The 24,428-nt window shown below is 43.0% G+C and overlaps 1 protein-coding gene and 1 long non-coding RNA gene across 4 annotated transcripts in view; one reads left to right on the top strand and one right to left on the bottom strand.

The window, feature by feature from the left end:
* Positions 1 to 1,245: 1,245 nt before the first annotated feature.
* Positions 1,246 to 1,865, bottom strand: LOC122542826. Its single transcript, XR_006309871.1, has 2 exons — positions 1,718 to 1,865; positions 1,246 to 1,419 (listed from the first exon to the last, which is right to left on the bottom strand). It is a non-coding gene; the product is annotated as an uncharacterized LOC122542826 (long non-coding RNA).
* A 2,042-nt stretch (positions 1,866 to 3,907) lies between these two features.
* clptm1 (CLPTM1 regulator of GABA type A receptor forward trafficking) overlaps positions 3,908 to 24,428 on the top strand; it is a 63,403-nt gene continuing 42,882 nt past the window's right edge. The window contains exons 1-3 of one of the 3 annotated variants that reach the window (XM_043680901.1): positions 3,908 to 4,012; positions 21,201 to 21,340; positions 24,029 to 24,152. In XM_043680901.1, coding sequence (XP_043536836.1) covers positions 3,959 to 4,012; positions 21,201 to 21,340; positions 24,029 to 24,152 — 318 coding nt within the window. In that variant the 5' untranslated portion in view covers positions 3,908 to 3,958. Of the gene's footprint in view, positions 4,013 to 7,095; positions 7,274 to 12,495; positions 12,556 to 21,200; positions 21,341 to 24,028; positions 24,153 to 24,428 lie in introns of those variants that run through there. The other 2 variants (XM_043680900.1, XM_043680902.1) reach the window with 2 other exon arrangements.

Below are 24,428 nucleotides of genomic sequence, written 5' to 3'. Positions count from 1 at the left end.
CAGTTAATTGCACTCTTACCTCTACATTTCAGGTTCTAGTCCCACTCTAGGGCTTCAGAACAAAGATTTCCAATGCTATACTGAGGGACTACTCTACTACTTGACAATATGGTGGGTCAGTGGTTAGCACTACTGCCTCACAGCACCAGGGACCTGTGTTCTGTTCCAGTATCAGGTTATTGTCTGTATGGAGTTTGCATGTTCTCCCCATGTGTCAGCGTGGGTTTCCTCCCATGGTCCAAAGATGTGCAGGTTAGTTGGATTGGCCATGCTAAGTTGCCCCATAGTGTCCAGGGATGTGCAAGCTGAGTGGATTAGCCATGGGAAATGTAGGGATTGGGTGGGATGCTCTACAGAGGGGAGGTGTGGACTCGATGGACTGAATGGTCTGCTTCCATACTGCTGGAATTCAATGATTCTAACAAAACACTGGAGAAGCTCAGCAAGTCTGGCAGCATTTGTGGAGAGAAAATCAAGACTTAACGTTTCGTGTCTGGCATGATATTAACTCTATTTATTTCTCCACAGATGCTGCCAGACCTGTGGAGTTTCTCCAGCACGCTCCTGTGTTTGTTTCAGATTACCAGCATCTGCAGTATTTTGCTTTTACCTTGGAAAGTAAATCTGTCGTAGAGAAAGCAAAGGAGTCGAGGGGATATGGATATACAGATCACAAAAAGAATATTTGATGCAGGATGGTACATATGCACAAATTAAATCTCACAAGTTGAAAAGCAGAGAAATTATGTGAAATTTGGTTAAGTGTCTGACAAGACCAGCAGACACATGAGGTGCAGCACACATCTGCACATTCTCCTCCAAGCCACTCACCAACCTGACTTCGAAATATACCAGGTAAAAACAATGACTGCAGATGCTGGAAACCAGATTCTGGATATGGTGGTGCTGGAAGAGCACAGCAGTTCAGGCAGCATCTGAGGAGCAATAAAATCGACGTTTCAGGCAAAAGCCCTTCATCAGGAATAAAGCCCCTCATCAGGGAATATACCAGCAGTTATGTCACTGTCGCTGGGTCAAAATCCTGGAACTCCCTTCCTAATACTATTGAGGGTCTACCGACAACAAATGAACTGCAGCAGTTCACAAATTCATCTCACTGCTGTTACTTTCTTAAAGGACAATTAAGGATAGGCAAATAAATGGTAGCCTAGCATGAAAGCTCAAGCAAAATTGCTCAACTGCAGGTTTTTCAACTTTTGTGAAATCATGCAATGACAATTACAGTTAGTATGTGATCAGACATTTATTCACTCCTTTAACATGTTACTAATTGAACATCTGTGAACAGCAGCAGCAGCAACGCTATGAACTCAGTTTTAATTACTTTAATCATTTAGAAAACATGAACCAAGCCCACTGAAATCCATATGCCTAACCTGTTTTCTTTTCTTGCAGCATCTGTGGAGAGAGAGAGAGAGAAAGAGTTAACATTTTGAGTCCAATGACCCCCCCTTCAGAACACTGGAGTCATAAAAACTGGGAAAAAAAAAGTATGGATGCTGTAAATCAGAGACAAAACAGAAATTGCTGGAAAAGTTCAGCATGTCTGGCAGCATCCGTGGAGAGAAATCAGAGTTAGTGTTTTGGGTGGAGTGACCCTTCATCAGAACAGTGAAGTCACACCAGACTCGAAACGTTAACTCTGTTTCTCTCTTCACAGATGCTGCCAGACCTGCACAGTTTCCTTGGTACTTACTCTCTGTGCACAGATGCTGCAGAGTTTCTCCAGCACTCTCTGTTCTCATTTCAATTTTTTTTTCAGCTTCTGCCATACTTTGCTTAAATCTGGATAAAGTGAGGACTGCAGATGCTGGAGATCAGACCTGAAAAATGTGGTGCTGGAAAAGCGCAGCAGGTCAGGCAGCATCCAAGGAGCAGGAGAATCGACGTTTCGGGCATAAGCCCTTCTTCAGGAATGAGGAAGGTGTGCCAGGCAGGCTAAGATAAAAGGTAGAGAGGAGGGACTTGCGGGAGGAGCATTGGGAATGTGATAGGTGGAAGGAGGTTAAGGTGAGGGTGATAGGCCGGAGAGGGGGTGGGGGCGGAGAGGTCGGGAAGAAGATTGCAGGTCAAGAAGGTGGTGCTGAGTCCGAGGGTTGGGACTGAGATAAGGTGGGGGGAGGGGAAATGAGGAAGCTGGAGAAATCTGCATTCATCCCTTGTGGTTGGAGGGTTCCTAGGGGGAAGATGAGGTGCTCTTCCTCCAGGCGTCATGTTGCCATGGTCTGGCGATGGAGGAGGCCAAGGACCTGCATGTCCTTGGCGGAGTGGGAGGGGGAGTTAAAGTGTTCAGCCACGGGGTGGTTGGGTTGGTAGGTGCGGGTGTCCCAGAGGTGTTCTCTGAAACGTTCCGTAAGTAGGCGGCCTGTCTCCCCAATGTAGAGGAGGCCACATCGGGTGCAGCGAATGCAGTAAATTTTTCAGCTTAAATCTGGATAATAAGATAATGATCTTCAAGAGGAAGTAGTTGATGCGGGTACAGTTATAATGTCATAGAATCATAGTCATAAAGCTGTACAGCATGGAAACAGACCCTTCAGTCCAACCTGTCCATGCTGACCCAATATCCTAAATCAATCTAATCCCATATCCCTCCAAACCCTTCCTATTCATATACCCATCCAGATGCCTTTTAAATGTTGTAATTGTACCAGCCTCCACCACTTACTCTGGCAGCTCATTCCATACAAGCACCACACTCTGTGTGAAAAAGTTGCCCCTTAGGGCCCTTTTAAAACTTTCCCCTCTCACCTTAAACCTATGCCCTCTACGACTCCCCCACCCAGGGGAAAATCTTTAGCCATTCACCCTATTCGTGCCTCTCACGATTTTATAAACCTCTACAAGGTCACCCCCCAACCTCAGACGGCCCAGGGAAAATAGCTGCAGCATAATTCAGCCTCTCCCTGTAGCTCAAACCCTCCAACCATGTCAATATGCTAGTAAATCTTTTCTGAACCCTTTCAAATCATAAGGGGCATGGATGGGGTAAATAGACAAGGTATTTTCCCTGGATTGGGGGAGTCCAGAACTGGAGGTTGTGAGAGGAAAGATTTAAAAGGGACCCTATGGAATGAGCTGCCAGAGGAGGTGGTGTAGGCTGGTACAATGACAACATTAAAAGGCACTTGGATGGGTATGGGCCAAGTGCTGGCAAATGGGACTAGATTAAGATATCTGGTCAATGTGGACAAGTTGGACAGAAGGGGCTGTTTCCATGCTGTACATCTCTATGACTCTAAGTTTCACAATGGGGAGGTGCCGATGTTGGACTGGGATAGACAAAGTGAAAAATCACACAAGACCAAATTATTGTTCAACAGGTTTATTGGGAAGGTTTCACAGCATCCTTCCCGCAGCAGGGAGAGCGGAATTGCACACAGTTTAAAAAATAAGTGCATTAATACGAAATATTTGGAGGGACCTGGGCCAGGAGCGGGCAAGTTGGGACTAATTTAATTTGGGATGATGGGGCGGCATGGACGAGTTGGGCCGAAGGGTCTGTTTCTGTGCTGTGTGCCTCTTTTCGCACAACAGGGTGGCCAGAATTGCACGCAATTTTAAAGGCGAGCACACCCAAATAAGAAATGTTTTTTTTGGGGGGAGGGGGTGCTCGTTTCGTTTGGGATCATGGGTCGGCATGGACCGGTTGGGCCGAAGAGTCGATCCCCTCCCCCTCCCCCTGCTGCGTGACTGTAATGTGCCGACTGGTCCTGGCAGAGGGCAGCGCCGAGGCGTGTGAGAGAAGAGAGGGAGGGAGGGAAGGGGATTCCGCCAGGATCAATGATGGCGCGGCCCTATTCCTCACGCGGTTATTCCGCCCCCCCCGTTGTCTTCTCGTCTCGCGCTGGGAGGTCACGCGCGAGATTCCCGTTTGACCCCCGGGGGAGGGGAGGGAGCCCAAGTCCCGCAGTTGGTTGTTGCGGGCGCTGGCAAGATGGCGGCGCGGGGCAGTGAGGTAGCGCTGAGGCCGGCGACGGCGAACGGTGAGGTGAGGAACGGGCCGGGCTGTGGGAAAACACACGACCCCTCTCGGTTCAGGAATGGGGCGGGGGGCGAGGGGGCAGTATTTGAGCCTAACCACTGGCCGAATGCCCCGTCCACCCAACAACAACAACAACAACCTCCTCCCGAAAGAAGGATATCCATCGGATTGCACCTCCCCTCCCCTCCCCCTTTAATGGTAACGCACGATCTGGGATTTCTCGGTCACGGTGACCGTCAATCGATCGAGCCCCGCGTAGGGAAAGGAAATCTGCCCCATCCTCATCTCAGTCTGGGCCTGCACGTGACTCCGGGCCCTCAGAGATATGGTTGGTTCTTACCTGTCAGTTGAAATGGCCCCTAGCCATGCCACTCAGTTCCTGGGGCAATTAGGAATGATCAAATATTGCCCTGGCCACCTGCATTGGTCTTAGCCATGCCACTCAGTTCCTGGGGCAATTAGGAATGATCAAATACTGCCCTGGCCACCTGCATTGGCTCCTAGCCATGCCATTCAGTTCCTGGGGCAATTAGGAATGATCAAATACTGCCCTGGCCACCTGCATTGGTCTTGGCCATGCCATTCAGTTCCTGGGGCAATTAGGAATGATCAAATACTGCCCTGGCCACCTGCATTGGTATTGGCCATGCCATTCAGTTCCTGGGGCAATTAGGAATGATCAAATACTGCCCTGGCCACCTGCATTGGCCCCTAGCCATGCCACTCAGTTCCTAGGGCAATTAGGAATGATCAAATACAGATTCAAAACTGAAATTGCTGGAAACGCTCAGCAGGTCTGGTAGCATCTGTGGAGAGAAATCAAGAGTTAACATTTCGAGTCCAGCTACCCTGCCTCAGAACTGCTGCCCACAGAGCTCATCAGTTCTGAGGAAGGGTCACCTGACCCAAAACGTTAACTCTGATTTCTCTCCACAAACCTGCTGAACCTTTCCAGCAGTCGTTGTTTTTGTTTCTGATTTCCAGCATCTGCAGTTTTTCCTGATGGTAAAATGCAGGCCTTGCTACCTGTGATTTCCCTGGCAAGCCACTCAGTTCAAGAGGCAATTAGCGATGGGCAACAAATGCTGGCATTGCTAATGCTGCCAACATCCCATCAATAAAAAAGAAACACTGGGATTCCATTCCTTCAGATTCTGAAGATAAGGACTGTTTCAATCAAATTTGTCAAACGGCATGCAGACTCCATTACCATCAGAAATCTAAGCTTCTGGGTCATAACCAAAAACATTAAAGCCAGATCTTTAGGAGAGAAGTTAGCAAACATTTACGCAATCAAAGGAAATTTGGAACACTCTCCTTGCAAATGGCAATTGGTGGTGTTAATTTTAATTCTGAGTTTTATGTTCCATTTATTTGAACTATCCCTGATAACCTTTCACCACCTTCTATCGACTTCTGCCTTTAAAAGATTCAGTCGCTGCTTTCGCATATTTTGAGGAAGTGAATCCCAAAAATTTTCAACCTCCCGTTATTTAAAAAAAAACTGTTTTCAATGGCTTACCTTAGTTATCGATTCTTCCAAAAGAAAGAATCTCCTTTTCCCCAGCCACCCTGTTAAACTCTTTCAGGATCTTTACGTTTCAAAATAAATTGCCTTTTACTCTTTTAAGCTCCAGTGGATACAAGCCTAAACTGTCCAACCTTTCAGTCTAAGACAACCCCCACCCCATTCCAGATTTGGGTCTGGTAAACCTTCACTGAACTGCTAACAGATTTATATTCTGTAATAAGGAAACCAAACTGTACACAGTACTCCAGGCTGAATAGAGAAGTTATTTTTATCACTTGTATTTTTATTTAAAAACTGCAGCAAAAAGTATTTATATGCCATATTGCCATGGTGTGTTGTATTTTGACAGAAGGTAAAAAGTAAAAGACAAAGTCCACCCTAGTTCAACTTATGGTTCCTGGGTTCGGGAGAACCAACGATACCTTTGGTTCCTGCAGAAAGCTGATGTGGTCTCAACCTGTATAAATGAAACAAAACCTCCATACTTTTGTATTCAATATTCCCTTCGTAATAAACAATGACACTGTATTAATTTCCTGATTGTTAGCTGGTCCTGCATACAAACATTTTGCGATTCATGTAGTAGGGCATCCAGATCCTTCTGAACCTCAGCTGTACAATCTCTCATCATTTAGATAATTTTTCTTATTCTTCCTGCCAAAAAAGGCAATTTCGCATTTTCCCATAAGATACTCCAATTGCCATATTTTTCCACACACTGTCTATATCTCTTTGGAGCTTTCTTATGCCATCTTCAAAATTTACTTCCCTACCTATCTTTGTGTGATCAGCAAATTTAACAACGATACCTTTGGTTCCTTCATCTGAGAAGTTTGTATAAATTGTAAAATATTGAGGCTCTAGCACTGATTTCTGTGGCGCACTATTTGTTGTCTTGCCGTCCAGAAAATGATCCACTTATGCCGATTCTGACTCCAGTTATAATGCATATCTTCTCTTCATGCCAATATGTTAAACCTAAACTACCCCCCCCTGCCCCAACACACACACGCACCATAAACTTCTATCTTCTGCAATAATTTTGATGTAGAATGTCTTAAACAATCTTCTGGAAGTCTGAATATATTCACTGAGTAAATTTATCCGCAGTTCATGTACTTCCTCAAAAGCTCCCATAAGTTGGTTCTTTACCCGATTGCCTTGTATTTTTTTTGATGTTCCCAAGTATGATACATTTAATAATAACTTCTAACATCTTCCCCATGATACACATTAAGCTAATTGATTTGTTGTTTCCTGCTTTCTGTCTCACTCTATGTCTGAATAAAATTTGCTATTTACCAATCTAATGGAAGCATCCCAAGGTTTAGGGGATATATTATTAAAACCAGTCCATTAAACATCTAGTTAGCTGCTACGTTTAAGACCCTAGGATGAAGTTCATCAGGATCCACAGCTCCAACAATTTGCTCAGAACCACTTCCCTGGTGATTTATAATTTTCTTATGTTCCTCTCTCCTTTCCAGTTCCAGGTTTGTAGCTATTTTTGGTATGTTATCTGCATTGTCTGGGATGAAGGCTGTTGAAAAATACCTGTTGAATTCATCTGCTGTCTCCTTATGTTCCATTCTCAATGCCCCAAATTCACCTTCCATAGGACTAACCATCACCGAAGAGAAGGAAGCATCTGCATTTCTGTGACACCATTGCAACGTGGCCTTGAGGAAAGATTGGATAGGCTGAACTTATTTTCCTTAGAACAAAGGAGACAGAAGGGAAGTTTACAACATGTATAAAATAATGAGGGGCCTGGATTGGGAGGGCCTATTTCTTACAGGTCAATAACCAGATGTAAAACATTCACTGCATAGATGGGAATAGGGAAGAATTTATTTTCATGTTGAGTGGGGTTAGGGTTAGTCTGGAACTCACCGATTGAAAGAGCGGAGAGGCAGAATTCTTCATTGCATTTAAAGCATACTTGTATATGAACTTGATGTGCAGGATCATGGAACAAGGACAGGATTATTCTGGATAGCTGTATTTTGGCAGTCATGGACATAGTGGCTCCAAATGGCAGAATTCTGTGCTCTATAAGTTTCTATAATTCTGTGAACTTCAGAATGTCTCAAAATGCTTTATCGTCAATTCCCATACTTTGGAAGTATCGTCGTTTTGTCATGTAAGAAACAAGGCAGTCAATTTACACAGACTTCCAAAGTAATAGGATACATTCTGTTTATGATGTTAATTGAGGGAGAAATATTGACCATAATACCCTTTCCTTAGGTGTACCTGAGAGGGAAGACAGGGTTTCAGGTTTAACATCTCTCTGACAATGCAGCTTTCTTTTTGCATTCCATTGAAGTTTCAGCCTAAATAATGGGTTCAAATCTTTGGTGGGTGGCCTGAACCTAGGAGGTTCAGATACCAGACAATAATTTTTAGCCAAGGAGACTCTTGATGCCGTGATGTTTTATTAAGCAACAGAAGATATACTTAGCAGATAAAGGCAGTTGATATTCTAGTTCATATTGTTGTCTTGTCTTTTGAACATCTTACAGACAGACAAACGTCAATCTGCGATAAGAAAGTGCTACTGCTAAGTCAAAGTGGATGCTGGGATCTGCATTGGAATATGATCTGGTTGGGGGCTGTGGTTACTTTATTACTTAGTATTGTATGAAAGAAAAAGGCTGCTACCTGTTTGGAAATATTAATTCTACCGGTAAAAATGCAACATAGGTTCTGTTACCAATGACAACAGCTTGTATCTGCAGCTCGCCATTAATGTAGAAAACCTAACCACTGAATAATAGTCGAACAGTGACACAGTCAATGAAGATGATGTTAGAAGGAATTACTAAAAATCTGCTCATTAAGAAGGCTTTTAAAAGAGCAGAGGGAGATGGAAAGACAGGTTTTAACGATAACATTATTTGGAGCTCAGACTGCTGAAGGCACAGTTCCCAGTATTTGGGTGAAGCCAGGGTAAGTGGAATTGCATAACAAGCCTAGGAATCACAATTCTAATATGTCACAGCACAGGTTTACAGATCCATACCTTCACTGGCTCGCACCCTAAGCTTTTGAATTTCCTCCTCTAAACCTCCACAGTCAGCTGTCCTAAAACCCCTTATTTTGTATTTATTTATCCAGTATTACCCTTGAGAGAATGCTGACAACTGAGTATCTTGCTATCTGTATCAGAGGGCAGTTAAGAGCCACCCACATTGCTGAGAGTCTAGAATCACATTTAACCCGAATAAATCTCTTCCCCTAAAATATACTAGTCAACCAGAACAGCTTTATAACACACTGGCAGTTTTGTGCCCACTATTAATATTCACGTATAATTTACAAATGAATTTCAACATAGATTAGTGTGGGCAATCACAGTTGGATAAAAGAAGTAATATCACGTGGAAAATGTTATCAAATGGGGTGGGGAGGGGCAGGAGTGAAGATATCTGAAAGTACAAACACACAGATCAATAAGAGAAATAAAGCATGGCAATAATATCGCAACATAAACAAGCCACTCATTTGGGATTATTTCTGTTTAAATATAAATAAGTCATGTTAAATGACTGGATGTTTTTTGCTAGCTAAGGCAGTGGTGGCAATATTCCAGAAACAGAAAACGCCGTCTCAGAATCAGGGATAGATCATTTGGAACTGAGATGAGGAGGGATTTCTTCAGTCAGAGGGTTATGAATGTTTAGGATTCTCCACTTCAGCTGGCTCAGTTGGTGAGCATACTCAAGACAGAGACTGATAACTTTAACATCTAGAAATATATTGTAGGATCCAAGGTCAGTGCAAGAAACTGGTGTCGAGAAGATCAACTGTGGTCCAGAATAAGAAAGTCGGCACAGGGGACTAAATGACCACCTCCTTCTATTTCCTATGAATCGTGGTGCAACTATTAATGGAGTACTGTGTATAATTTTGGTTGTCATTAGAAAAGATAGCGATAGTGGAGTGGGTGAAAAGGTGTTTACAGGGATTGCACCAGAGTACAGGAAAGACATAGACTATTGGGAAGAGGAGGACCAGGTTGACTCTGAAAAAAGACTAAGCCATGAGGGTTTTGAAAGAATAGACAAAGAGCATAACTTGCGATCATCAATTTAAGGTAGTTGCCCAAGAAATCCAGTGGGCAATTCAGAAGAAGCCTCTTTATCCAGGGGATGGTGAGAATATGCACTTGTCACCACAGGGAGTGGATGAAGCGAACAGCATGGATGAATTTAGGGGAGAAGGCTTGTGAAACATAGAACATAGGAGCAGGAGTAGGCCATTTGGCCTTTGGAGCCTGCTGTGCCATTCAATGTGATCATGGCAGATCATCCAACTCAGTTCCCTGTTCCTGCCTTCTCCCCATATCCTTTGATCCCTTCAGCCTTAAGACCTATATCGAACTCATTGAAAACATTCAATACTTTTGCCTCAACTGCTTCCTGCATTTAACCTACCCAGTCTTGTTAGAATTTTATAGGTTTCTGTGAATCCTTCTCTCATTCTGCTAAATTGCAGTGAAATTAGTCCTGACCGATCTAGTCTGTCTTCACATGTATCATCTAAGGAATCAGTGTCTGTAAATCCTGGTTGCAGTCTCTCGACAGTGAGAACATCCTTCCTCAAATCAGGGACCAAAACTGCACACGATAGTCCAGGTGTCGTCTCACCAGGGCTGTGTAATTGCAGCAAGACATCCTTGCTCCGGTATGCAAAACATCTCAGTTTGAAGACCAAAGCACAATTTGCTGCCTTTACTGTCTGTAGCACCTGCATGCTTACTTTCAATGATGGTGTACAAGGACAGCCAGGTCTCATTCCACCTTTCCCAATCTGTCATCATTCCAATAAACTGCCTTCCTGTTTTTGCTACCAAAAATGGATAACTTCGCACTTAACAACGTTATATTTTACTGGCCTTGCATTTGCCCCCTCACTTAACTTGTTCAAAGTGTCTCTGCATCCTCCTCCCAGTTCACCTTCCACCCAGTTTTCTAGTGTCTGCAAACCTGGCGCATTACATTTAGTTCCCTTGTCTAAATCACTGATTGATATAGCTGGAGCCCAAGCACTGATCTCTGTGATGCCCCCCCCCCCCCCGCAAGTCACTGCCTGCCATTTGGAAAAAAAAAATCAATTTATTTTTACTTTATTTCCTATCTATCAACCAGCTCTCTAACTATTTCAGTACACTAACCCCAATCCCATGCTCTTTAATTTTACATGGTAATCTCTTATCTGGAACCTCTTCGAAAGCTTTCTGAAAATCCAAGTCAACCACATCCACTGGCTTCCCCTCATCAACTCTAGTCGTTACATTCTCGAAAAATTTAGTAGATTTGTTGAGTATGATTTGCCTTTTTGTAAATCCATGTTGACTCTGCCTGATCATGTCACTGTTTTCCAAGTGTTCTGCTATGAAATCTCTTATAATGGATTCTAGCATTTTCTCCTCTACTGATGTCAGGCTATATGATTTATAATTCCTCGTTTTCTCTCTAGCTTTTTAAAAAAATAGTGGGGCTACATTAGGTATCCTCTAATACGCAGGAATTGTTTCAGAGTCTATAGAACTTGGAAAGATGATCAATATAGCTGCTATTTCCAGGGCCACTTCCTGAAGTACTCTGGGGAGTAGATTATTGGACCCTTGAGATATATCTGCCTTTAATCCCATCAATTTCCCCAAAGCCATTTCCATATTCATACTGATTTCCTTCAGTTTCTCCTATCATTACACACTATGTTCGCCAATATTTTTGGGGTATTATTTGTATCCTCCTTTTGCGAACAAACAAAATATGTATTTAACTGGTTTGCCATCTCTTCATTTCCCATTATACCTTCCCCTGTTTCTGACTGTAAGGGACTCAGATTTGCCTTAAGTAATCTTTTTCTCTTCATACACCAATGGAGCATTTACAGTCAGTTTGCACATTCTCTGCAAGCTTACTCTATTTTCCTCTTAATCAATCCCTTTGTCCTCTTTTGCTGAAATCTAAATTGCTCTCAATCCTCAGGTCTGCTGCTTTTTTTGGGGGGCTAATTTGTATGCTTGTTCTTTGATCTAATGCTCTTCCTAATTTCCCTTATTAGCCACAGTTGGGCCACTTTTCCCCATTTAATTTTGTGCCAGACAGGATTGAACAATTGTTGCAGTTCCTCCATGTGCTATTTAATATTTGCCAATGACCATCCACCATCATCCTTCTAAAGTAACATTCCAATTTATCATAGTCAGCTCGTACCCCATAGCACTGTAACATCCCTTATTTAAATTCAGGATGTTAATATCAGAATCAACGACCTCACTTTCCATCTTAATGAAGAATTCTGTCGTATTATAGTCAGTCTTCCCCAAGGGCTCTTCTACAGTTAGTTTGCCAAATGTTTCTTTGGACTCCAATACTCAATCTATAAGGTGCAGTATTTAGTATGCTTTAACTAGTTCAGTAACCTGACCTGTTGCCTTGAAGGATTTGTGCATACATATCCCCAGTCTCTCTTTTAACTTGTACTGTTTCTCATTCATTCTCCAAAACTGATGGCCTCACATCAGCCTCTTGAAGCCAATACTGTTTTCCTTACTTTACCATTTTTGCAGGTTTTGTCTCATCTGCAAATTATGCCCATACCTCATCCAAACTATTAATGTAAATCAAAAACAGTGGTGTTCCTGGCTTTGAATTCTGGAGGATTATGACTATACACCTCCCTCCGGTCTGAAGAAACAGCCATTGGCTGCTCTGGCTTCTGCATTGTGTATTGGTTTATTATGGCTCAGTTATTGTATGTCTTGGTCAAATAGTAAATGCCTTGTCTGATTTTGGCCAGCATTCATTTCCTACTGATATAGCAATTGCTGCAGTTTGGGGCTTATTAGCTACTGAAGTAAAGGCTGAACATTGCTCCTGTTGCTTGCAGGATAAGTGCATCATAATTCAATGGGCAGAAGGGGATGTGGATTTTACAGCAAGCCTGGAGACTGGTTAATGGTCTACGTGGCTCATGAATGGAAAGAGGTTGCCTCCAAGAAGTAAGTTGGATCTATTGTGCCAGACAATTTGAATATCAGCAGCTCCCACCACTGAGATGTCTCAAAGCTGTGGAACTTGTCAATCCAATCCATTCCTTTCCAGAAACCTCTGACCTTTTAAAGTTCAAACTTTGCATCATTTGCTCGCTTCTCTGATTCTCTGTGCAGACTTTGATGGTGATCGTAGCGTGAGCAGCAGCCCTTCACCTTAAATTGAAGCCCGTGTGAAGCTAACATAAGCTTGCACAATTGGATTACTTTGCAGAGAGGTGGCATGGACTTAGTGGGCTGAATAGCATCATTCAGTGCCATATTTACTATGCAATTCTAATAAGGAGAGGGAGGCTTTCTAATATATCTTTCACTCTTGGACAGAATACCATTATTGGGGACTATCGCATCTCGCCTTCAACTTCTCTCCATTTTGCTCGTATTTATGTTCTGCCTGAGATCTTCTGTATTGGTTTCCCCAAAGCTGAAATGATTGCTTTCGACACATTTTCTCTCCCCTCTCTTCTCACCTCTTCTCTAGGTTGGGATTAAGATGTGTGGCAGTTTCTGACACCAAGCTCCTCCTTTCCTAGCTTACCTCAGACTTTCACTGCTTGAACCTGGCCCCATGTAATCACAGTGTTAATTTTCTTTTTATCATTGTCGACTTTGATGGTTTCTCGTAAAGGTAGAGTGGTTTAGTCAGGGTTCCTCTCATTATTTTTAGCTTGGTGGTTTCTTTGGTGGTATTGCGAGGAGAGTTATTTTTCCACTGAGTGAAAGTAGAGCTGGAGTAGTCGGGGCGTGTTGACAGAACCTTTTTATTCGAAGGGCTGCTTTTCAAAATTGCGATGCGATGCTGTCCTGTCCTCAATACTTGGGCAAATGTGTACTCGGTGCCACATCCCTGAGTTCAAGTGCTTAATATATTTAAAATCTTTCTTCAAAGTTGGACTCATTTGGCACCAGCCTTTGTAACCACGAGTCTTGTTGCTGGGCATTCTGCTTTACTCAGCATTACTCCATAGGAGAGACAGCCAGTTCACTGCGCAGTACATGTTGTCACCATACCGCACTCCTGCCCCAGAGTCACGCCAAACCTTTCTTTAGGTACTACTTACGTACTGATCAACAGTTTTATGGACCCTCTGGAAAGCTGTTGCAGCACCTCACTTTTCCAAGAAGAATCTGCAGATCCCAGCTAGAGAAACACTATTTTAGGGGATCCTTCTCTTCCAACATACAACCCATACCAAGACTTTTACCTTCTGTCTGGAGCACATTCCACACTTCCACCCCTCTTTGAATTCTTTCTCAGAGCATTTTGCATGCTTCCACCACTTGGGAGAAACGATTTATTGAATTTAGTTTTGCTGATTGCAACCAATCCAGAGCGGTTCCATTTGAATTTATCTGAGGAAGTCGCAAACTGCACATTTCTGCATTACAACAAAATACTTCCACAGCTGCAAGGAGCTTTGAGGCTATGAAAGGCATCATTTAAATACATATGTTTCTACTCCAGAGCGTTGCTTTAGGGACATCTTTTCTTGACCCGCTGCTGCTTTTCCATCACTCAGCCTCTCTACAAATTCCTATGCGAGCTGTGCTTATGATCTCTGTTTCTTGTTTCACACAGCTGCCTGTGTGAAGTGTCAATATGTGCAATATTAGAGCTGGTGTTTTAAAGAAAGAGACTTTAGAGCAGGTAGGTTCAAGTTGGTGATCTTAAAGGAGGAGAGGGAACGACAGAGGCCTTTGGGAGGAAACTTCAGAGCTTAGAACCTAGATGCCTGAGGGCATGTCATGCATTGGGGAGGGGGTGATGAAATTGTGACATGCGGTAGGCCTGTGCTGTGAGACCAGTTCTTGTAGAGGTGTAATCCTGGAAGACGATTTAGAAAGAGGGAGGGGTAAGGCTATGTATGGATTTAATCACAAGATTAGGAGCAGGGCTAGTCTAAACAACCTGTTAAGTCTGACCTGTTATTTAATACAATTATGGTTGATGTTGGATCTCAATTCAACTTTCCCACCTGCCCCATGTCCCTTGATTCCTTGAGAGTCCTGAAATCTATTTCTGCTGTAGCTATAATCAATGATACAGCATCCATGATTCTCTGGAGTAGACAATCCTGTGGATTCGCAAACAAAAATAAATGGTCTAAAGTTATGTCTGAAATTTTGCTTATCTGTCATAAGTTGAATCAACAAGAAATGGAATAGTGCGGAGCGTAACGATTTAATCATGTTTCACTTACCACACACAGTTTTAATGTTCGCATTGTAAGCTGGCCTGCTTCATTTCACACCTGAATGCAGGAGAACACAAGGATAGGAACTTTAAAATGATGGTATTGAGGATTGGGAGCCTGTGTTGTTCAACAAGTGCAGAGCTAGTGAGTGAATAACATTTGTTGCGATTTAATGAATAGGTGACAGAGTTTTCGATGTCATTTATAGAGGAAGGAAGATGGGAAACATTGGAATAGTCAAGTTGAAAGGCAACAAAAGCATGTTTGAGGGTCTCAGCAACAAATGGAGTGATAAATTCAAAAATCTTAAATTATTGTGTGTTATTTTGAAATAGCTTTATTGTCACGTGCTCACAGAAGTACAGTGAAAGGGTTACAGGTCATCACTTGCAGCGTCATCTTGGGTACAAAGGTACCTAGGCACTGAATCCTAGGTGCAAAGCAGAAAAATGAGGAAAGCAGTGTAAAAAGTTAACCATTACAATCCTCCTTACTAAAATGTAACAAAACAAACAGTACAGTAACAGGTCATTCAGCTCAAAAGGTCTTCACAATTGTTTTTATTCCACCCAGGCCATCTGGTCCTGTAAGGTAACCTGTTATTTCATTTTCCCTGACATGTTTATCCAGCGCCCTGTCTCATGCATCTATGCGATTTGCCTCAACCACTCCATATGGTGGTAAGTTCCCCATTCTAACTGGACTCTGTTCAGAATTCCATGTTGGATTTATCAGTGGCTATCTTATGATTATGGTCCGTTCATTTTGGTTTCTCTTGCAAGCTTGTGGGGTTGACTCCGCTAAATCCTTTGGTAATCTTAAGGACCTCAATCAGATCTCCCCTCCGTTGTTATTCCCAAGATATGGTCTTTGTTTCAGTTCTAAGCAGATTTTTAAAAAAACCTTCCATCTGTGACTCCAATGGCTGTCATTATTGCAAGAATTTGTATCATTTTACTTGAAGGATTTGGAAACCTCATATTGATGTCTTTGGTTTGTTAGTCAGGAACACCATATTGCACCAGAATGATACTTGCATTCTGAAGGTTAAACCATGACGACAGACTTCATACACATAGCTTCTATTCCCATGAATATAGAAGTTTGTGGGATATAATCTGATCACTGCTTAATATTTTAAACAAAAACATTTGCTGAGGGATGTGGAGAAACTGTGTCCTCCAGTGGGAGAAATCGGGCAAAATAATCTTAAAATGAAAGCTGAGCCAAGAAGGCCGAATGATACAGACTCATGGCCTGCATCGTTGTGTATGCGCATCCTGTCATTCTGTTGAATTATCCTGATTGAGGAAGTAGTTCTTTGCAAAGCTGATTATTACAAAGAAGCTAAGCAGAACTGACCAAGATGTGATGGTGAGGGAGCCAGCACAGTGCCTTAAGAGTGATGACCTTCAGTGGACTTTTTTCAATAAACATTACTTTTCTTGTCTTAAAGTGAGATTAGAGCCTTGAAGTCAATTCCCGTGTGTCTGGTTTTACGCAGTATTTGCACACAGGCTGGTCATTTTCCCAGTGAATCCATGCCAATGTTTGCTTCATATAACAAAAATAGAAATTGCTGGAAAAGCTGAGCAGGTCTGGCAGCATCTGTGGAGAGAAATCAGAATGACTGTTTCCTCAGTTTGAAGGAAGAGCCGCTCGATTTCTCTCCACAGGTGCTGCCTGACCTTCTGAGCTTTTCCAGTAATACGTTTTTGTTTCTAATTTCCAGCAATTCTTTTGGTTTTTAGTTTGCTTCACATAAGTCTGTTTCCATTCTCTTCTCTTATGGTATCCTTTACTTTTCTCCTTCACTTATTTATCGAGCCTTCCATCATGTGAATCTATGATATTTGCCTCAACCACTCTCACTGGTAAAATGTTGCACATTCTAACCAGTCTTCAGTAAAGGAATTTATCCTGAATTCACAGTTAGGTGTATCAGTGGCTGTTGTTCATGATCCTTATTCTGGTGTCACCTACACAGGAAGCAGCTATGTATTCAAACCCTTTCATAAGGGTGGCATGGTGGCTCAGTGGTTAGCACTGCTGCCTCACAGTGCCAGGGTCCCAGGTTCAATTCCAGCCTTGGGCAACTGTCTGTGTGGAGTTTGCATATTCTCCTGGGTGCTCCGGTTTCCTCCCACAGTCCAAAGATGTGCAGGCCAGGTGAATTGGCCATGCTAAATTGCTAGTGTTACGTACATAAGTCAGAAGGAAATGAGACTGGGTGGATTACTCTTAGGAGGGTCAGTGTGGACTTGTTGGGCCGAAGGGCCTGTTTCCACACTCTGGAGGATTAAAAAAAATCTTATCGACTCCTATCAAGTCACCCCTCACCTTTTGATCTTGCTTGATTGGTACAATCTCTCAGTTCGATGTTCTTTTTTTTTGAAATCTGGAGAAGTACAGAGATTCCTGCAGATGGTTTTAATTCCTCTTTTGGTCTCTATTTCCTGGTGTACAGTATGTCCTGGCCAAAGCATTATGTCATAAGCTTGGATGGATCGTTGAAACGGAAAACACGTTGCGCATGAAATTTAACGTGGTTGTGAAGTGCTGGTTCCGTTAGGAAGAATTAACAGTGCTGATACGAACTAAATCAAGACCATTTTAAAGGAGGCAGGACCAGAGAGACTTAGAGGATTGGCTTGTCAATCTATGAAGGTGACAGGCAAATTGAGAGAATCAAACCATCCCTTTGTCTTGCTACATTGAGGCATATAAATGCAAAAAAATGATGCTACTTATTTATAAATCACCGGTTTGTCCCTAGCTGAATTATTGTATTCTGTTCTGAGTAATGCATTTCAATAAGGATGTTGGTTTTGGAAACAGTGCAGAGAGTTATGAGAAGGGTGCATCTTGTTTTTCTGGGACCACTGCAGGTTTCCAACGTCTAGATCAGAAGCTGTTGGTTCATGTCTCACCTTGGCCACAGAAGGTGTGTCATAACACAACCAAACCAGTTGATTGTCAATCTTTAAGTTCTCCTGAAGTGCCCATAGCAAGTGGTAAGAGTGTGAAGGTTTCCCAGTCAATCATGTGGTAGCTGCAGCATAATCACTTCCCCAAGTTAAAAGACTCCATCCACAGCACTTGCATGAGCAAACGTGGCACTTCTTCTGATGGGCTGCCACATACACTGCGTGGTAGATCCCAGTTATAGGGAGAGCCTAAAACGCTTCAGGTTGCTCTCCTTAGAGCACAGGGCAGCTGCAGCGGCCCCAGAAAGATGAGACACACGGTACCATTCTCGTAAATCTCTGAATTGTCTCCGAGACCTGACCTTATTGAAATGCATTACCCAGCACGGAACACGATAATTTAGCTGGGGTCAAACCAGTGATTGATTTATAAATAATGAGCATAATTTTCTTGCATTTCTAAGCCTCAATGCAGGAAGGCATGATTTTCTCAATTTGCCTGTCTCCTTTGTAGATTTACAATCAAACCCTCTAGGTCTCTCTGGTCCTGCCTCTCTTAAACATTTCTTTATTCAGTTTGTATTGGCACTGCTCATTCTTCCTAAAGGAAGCCGCACTTCACAAGCATGTTATGTTTCATCTGCGACTGTTAAGAGATTTCGCAGAGATGCTCACTGAAAAGAGTCAATAAGGAGAAACTATTTTGATGGGCCACAAGGTCAGTAACTGGAGAAGTGAGATTTATGACAGTTGGCAAAAAAAGATATTTGGACAAAGTGAGTTATGATCTTGAAAGACCACGAAACAGATTCAACAGTAACTTTGAGAAGAGAATTGGGTAAAGGGAGCAAACATCAGTTATGTGGGAACAGACAGAACTTTGGGACCCATTAGATAGTTCTTTCAAAGAATTGGCATTAGCATCTATGATGTATCACCCTGAGTTTATGATCCCATAATTCAATGCTAGTTCTGACATTTATAAATGTTTGTTGCATATTATAAGCACCAAGCAGTTTTGAATTTTCTTTTCAGTAACTTTTTATGTTGCTTAATCCTTTTAGTTTGTGTTTCAGTGCAAAAGCAGGTTTTATTTTCGAACAAAAGCAGCACTTGCTGGAAAAGTTCCCGAAACATTAACTCAGATTTGTTTTCCCTGGAGCGTCGGAGGCTGAGGGGTGACCTTATAAAGGTTTACAAAATTATGAGGGGCATGGATAGGGTAAATAGGCAAAGTCTTTTCCCTGGGGTGGGGGAGTCCAGAACTAGAGGGCATGGGTTTAGGGTGAGAGGGGAAAGATATAAAAGAGACCTGAGGGGCAACCTTTTCACGCAGAGGGTGGTGCGTGTATGGAATGAGCTGCCAGAGGAAGTGCTGGAGGCTGGTACAATTGCAGCATTAAAAGGCATTGGGATGGGTATATGAACAGGAAGGGTTTGGAGGGAAATGGGCCGGGTGCTGGCAGGTGGGACTAGATTGGGTTGGGATACCCGGTCGGCATGGGCGGGTTGGACCGAAGGGTCTGTTTTCGTGCTGTACATCTCGATGACTCTGTGACTCCATGCTGCTCGATTTGTTGAACTTTTCGAGCAATTTTTGTTTTCCAGCATCCGCAGTTCTTTCAGTTTTTATTTCCAAACAAATTTGGCTCATTAATTTGATACAGTCAAATTTTTTTGAGCTGTTGACCATCGAAGGCAATAATGTTTCTTCTGTTCGAATATTGGATTGCTGAATATTGAGTTCTGAAAAAGGGTTACTGGACCTGAAATGTTGACTCTGATTTCTTTCCACAGATGCTGCCAGACCTGCAGAGCTTTTCCAGCAGTTTCTGGTTTTGATTCTGATTTCCAGCATTTGCAGTTCTTTCATTTTATTTCATTTGTTTTTTGAAAAAAAGTCTTCAGGGTTAATAGGAGGTTTCTGGTGTTCTGAAATGATCTTGCATTTGAAATATAACTACTTGTTATGTAGAAAGTCAAGCGGCCATTCCGTGTTGAGCTAGCTACCACGGACAGCAGTGAAATATACGGCCAAATTGATTGTTCTACAATGTAGACAAAGAGAAACTCAACAGGACTAGCAGCATGTGGAGATGGAAGTGAGAATTAACATTTTCAGCCCAATGTAGATGTGCTTTGAAACTGGAGAGGGGTTGGAAAAGTGGGTTCTATGGGGTGGGGGGATGTCTGGGCAAAAGCAGGTGTTTTAGAAGATAGGTAAAGGAAGTTGTATTGGTTGGAGAGAAGTGACATAGATCCACAGTAGGTATTAAGAAGTGGGCTGCTCGGGGGCTCAGTGGTTAGCACTGCTGCCTCACAGCGCCAGGGACCCAGGTTTGATTCCAGCCTCGGGCGATTGTCTGTGTGGAGTTTGCATGTTCTCCCCGTGTCTGTGTGGGTTTCCTCTGGGTGCTCTGGTTTCCTCCCACAATCACAAAGATGTGCAGGTCAGGTGAATTGGCCATGTTAAATTGTCCATAGTGTTAGGTGCATTAGTCAGGGGTAAATATAGGGTGGGTTCCTCTTTGGAGGGTCATTGTGGACTAATTGGGCCAAATGGCCTGTTTTCATACTGTGGGCAATCTAATCTGATCTAAAACAGCGTATTGGTCAACTATGTTGAAACCAGAACTATGTTGTTGATCTCCAGGGAGGACACAGTTCGTGGTCTCAAGTTATCAAACTCACTGTTAAATCCTGAAGGCTGTAAAGTGTGTAAATGGATGATGTACTGTTCTTCATTGGACACTGTAGGAGGCCTAGGACAAATATAGGGCAAACTGTTTCTGTAGCTGTTAGAGTCGTAATGTTGTACAGCTTGGATACAGACCCTTTGCTCCAACTCAGCAACTATGACCAGGTTGAAAATGTGTCGCTGGAAAAGCGCAGCAGGTCAGGCAGCATCCAAGGAGCGAGAGAATCGACGTTTCGGGCATGAGCCCTTCTTCAGGCTCATGCCCGAAACGTCTATTCTCCTGCTCCCCGGATGCTGCCTGACCTGCTGCGCTTTTCCAGCGACACATTTTCAGCTCTGATCTCCAGCATCCGCAGCCCTCACTTTCTCCAACTATGACCAGGTTCCCAAATTAAACAGGTCTCACCGTCCAGTGTTTAGCCCAAGTCTTTCCTATTGATGTACTTGTCGAAATGTCTTTTAAATGTTGAGCAGATTGCTCTGGATGCTTCTTGAAGGATAATGCTGTTCCTGACAGCACGCAATTCTCTTGCTCTGCTTTAATATTGTCTGAGGGTGGGCGAAGCCTCAGTTTAACATCTCATCCGATAGACCTCCCACCCGGATGATCCATCTAGGTTTTCTGCCCAGGTCCGCAGAATGTGACTTGACCCCGATATTTTCTGATTTGTTTTATGCAGGCAGTTTCACGTTGTTCCGTCATTTTTGTTTATCTTTCCCTCATGGTTGAAAGTTTGCCCTTTTCTATGAGATGGCTGTATTTGCATTCTGCAGGTCAGCAGTGAAGTGGTGGCAGATGGGCAGGTCCAAGTATCAGAAGGAAATCGGGTCGAGACACAGCAGCCACAGCAACAGCAACCACAGCAGCAGCAACCCCCCAATGCCTGGCAAGTCATCAAAGGTGTTTTATTCAGGTGAGAGTCACATCGTGTTCAGAAATATTAGCTCCACTGAAAGGATTTCGTTCTGATTAAGTAGAACCAACAGGGTCAGCAGGTTCAAGTTATGAAAGTAGGCTTGTGAAATAGAAGGGTGATGGGTGCAAACTATTTCCTGTTGTGTGTGGGCGTTGATAACAAGGGGACATTATGGAGAGGTGGTGTGCTTCTAATGTCATGGGTTTAATAATCCAGAATGACTAAATTCATTACTAAATCTGGAATTGATAGCGAGTCTCAGTGATGATGACCATTGTCGAGGTTCAGTACGGGGAAGGAAATCTGCTGTCCTTACCTGCTCTGGTCTCCGTGAGACTCTAGATCCACAGTAATGTGGTAGTCTATTAACCGCTCTGCTAAGTAGCCTTGTTTGCTACTTGGTTGCGTAAAAGGTACAAAGCAATTGAAACTGGATATACCTCTGAGCGTTGACCTAGGTACTGCAAACATCTTAGTGTCACTGGGTCAGAATTCTGGAACTCCTTCAACAACGCTGCAAGTTTCCTGACACCACAAGAACTGCAGTGGTTCAATGAGATGACTCATCACCAACCTCTCAAAGGCAATTGGGAATGGGCAGTAAATGATGGTGCCATCACCAACTTCCAATGAAAAATGAATAAATGTTTTAAAAAAACTTTTCAGGGCACCCTTCTTCACAGACCAGTGGAAATTCAGATCTCTCCCTCCAACAAGGACATTTGGACATTTCAAAACTGGGGCTGAGAGGTCTGGTTTGAATAAGATAGTAGGAGTTCTGGAGTCTAGATTAGAGTGGTGCTGGAAAAGCACAGCAGGTCAGGCAGCATCCAAGGAGTAGGAAAATCAACATTTCAGGCAAAAGCCCTTCATCAGGAATGTTCTGGAAGCAAGGCTTTGTGTAGAGTTCAGATGCAGACCAACTGCAATCTCATCGGATGATGGAACAGGCCTGAGGGGCTGAATGGCTTATTGATGCTCCTGTTATGACAGACTTTTGAGAGGTTCACTCGTCAAATAACATTTCAATCATCTATGGCTAATCAGTACAAACTGATAGAGGAGTGAAACGGAGTTAAAAGAAATTTTCCGTAGGTCATTGGAAAATGGAATGTCTTCCATTGTGGTAGCTATGTAATTTCAAATGCTACCAATTCCCTTTCAAAAAGATGAAAGAAAGTACATGAACTGATTTCAAGTTAGAACCGTAGAAAAGTTATGATGCAGAAAGTGGCCATTTGGCCTATTCAGCTACATAAACTAGCCACCCATTGTAATCCCATTTTTGACCACCTGGTATGCAGCCTTGCAGATTACTCTGCTTCAGGGGTCCGGATCCAGACTTCTTTTAAATGAGTTGAGAGTTTCTGACTCAAATCATAAAACTGGGTATTGAATCTGAAACCATCATCACGCTCATGTGCCCTGTAATCCTTCTACTGATCACCTTAAATCTATGCATCATGGGAATTGTCATCTCTGCGAGGGGCAACAGGCCCTGTTTGTCTCACTCTATACAAGCCCTTCAGTATGTTGTGTACCTTGAATAGACCACTCCTCACTTTCCTGTTCTGAGGAAACCAACCCTAGCACCGATCCAATCTCTTCTCATCGCTGCAGTTTACAAACTGCAGTCCTTGTAAATCTTCTCTGTAAGCTCTTTTTTGCTCTCGACTTCCTGTCCTTCCTGCGATGTGGTGACCCGATGAAGGAAAGCATTCCAAGTGCCTTCGTTACCACCTTATCTACTTGTCTTGCCATCCTCAGAGATATGTGGACATGCACTCTCACTTTCTGTGCCCTTCTCAATATCCTCTTGTTTGTTGTATATCCCCTCCTTGTTTTCCTTTGCCCAGAGACATAGCCTCACGCTTCTCCAACTACAGTCCATTTGCTACTTTTCCACCCATTCAAACAAACAAACGTACAGCACAGGAACAGGCCCTTTAACCCACAAAGATTAGGGAAACAGAGCTGAAGGATTTTATAAATAAGATAGAGAAGGAGAATGGTCACCTTCCCTCTATAAATGTGATAAACTAACAGTTGGATAGCTCATCGACGGTCACCATCAGAAGTTTGGACCAGGGAAATTTCATCCAGGTCAGCTCCCTTAGAAGAGGTATGAGTAGAGAAAGGACTGAGTTAAAACCTCCCACTAACCCTAACGTGTGACCTCCCATGGTCCAGCATATTCTCTGGTTAGGCAAAGACCTGGTCCTGATGTAGCTGGATCAGGGAGGTACAACTTGTAGCTTAGACTAGGAAAGTAGATTTGATATTCTTGTCAAGTGTTGAGTAGAATAGAGGGCCAGGAATTTGGGATGAAACCATCACAGCTGGAAAAAGCAAGATGGCCTGGTTGGCCAGGCCTTTGTGTTGAAAATGCCTGCTTCTAAAACGTCTCCCTCTTCCAGGCTGTTTCTAGTTATTAAAATTCCCTTCAGTTATCATTTTTAAATGTACTCTTCACAAAGCGAATTCCACTTTTCTCTCTGGTGATTAATGTTTTGTCAAATGCACCTCAGTAATTCTCCTGGCCTCTTTGATTATCCTGATCTCAGTTGGAAGGGATTTTGCTTTTGGAAGGTGAGCTATTGCAGACATGGTGTGTTAGAGTTTTGCTTAAAGTCTGTTATTTTACTGAACGGTGACCTTTTTTAAAAAAAAAAAAATGTTTTTCAGAATTTTTATCATCTGGCTGATCAGCAGTTGGTTCCGCCGTGGAAGTGCACCCCCAGAGCAGAGCGATCCGACGGGAGTAGCGCGACAGCCCAGCCACAATCTTTTCCCCAAAGACACACTCATGGTACAGTAAAATTGCTTTCTGAATCATTCACCATAGCACTCCATCACCACCACCACCACAAAATAAACCTCTCACGGAGAATGCAAGTGTTTGCATCTTAGAGTGAAGTAAATTGCTTTTCAGTTGAAGTAAAGAGTTCGAAATCTTGAACTTAACTTCTGAAGCGTCTGGTGAACCTTTCCACCCATTTCTGTTTTTGTTTTGATCTCTGAAAGAGAACAAGGAAGAATTATTTAGCGAACATCCTTTGAGGACCCCAGAGCACCCAAAGCTCTT

This window comes from Chiloscyllium plagiosum, chromosome 41 (genome assembly GCF_004010195.1).
Source record: "Chiloscyllium plagiosum isolate BGI_BamShark_2017 chromosome 41, ASM401019v2, whole genome shotgun sequence".
Taxonomy (NCBI): Eukaryota; Metazoa; Chordata; class Chondrichthyes; order Orectolobiformes; family Hemiscylliidae; genus Chiloscyllium; species Chiloscyllium plagiosum.
This window is presented reverse-complemented; position numbering and strand designations above follow the sequence as displayed.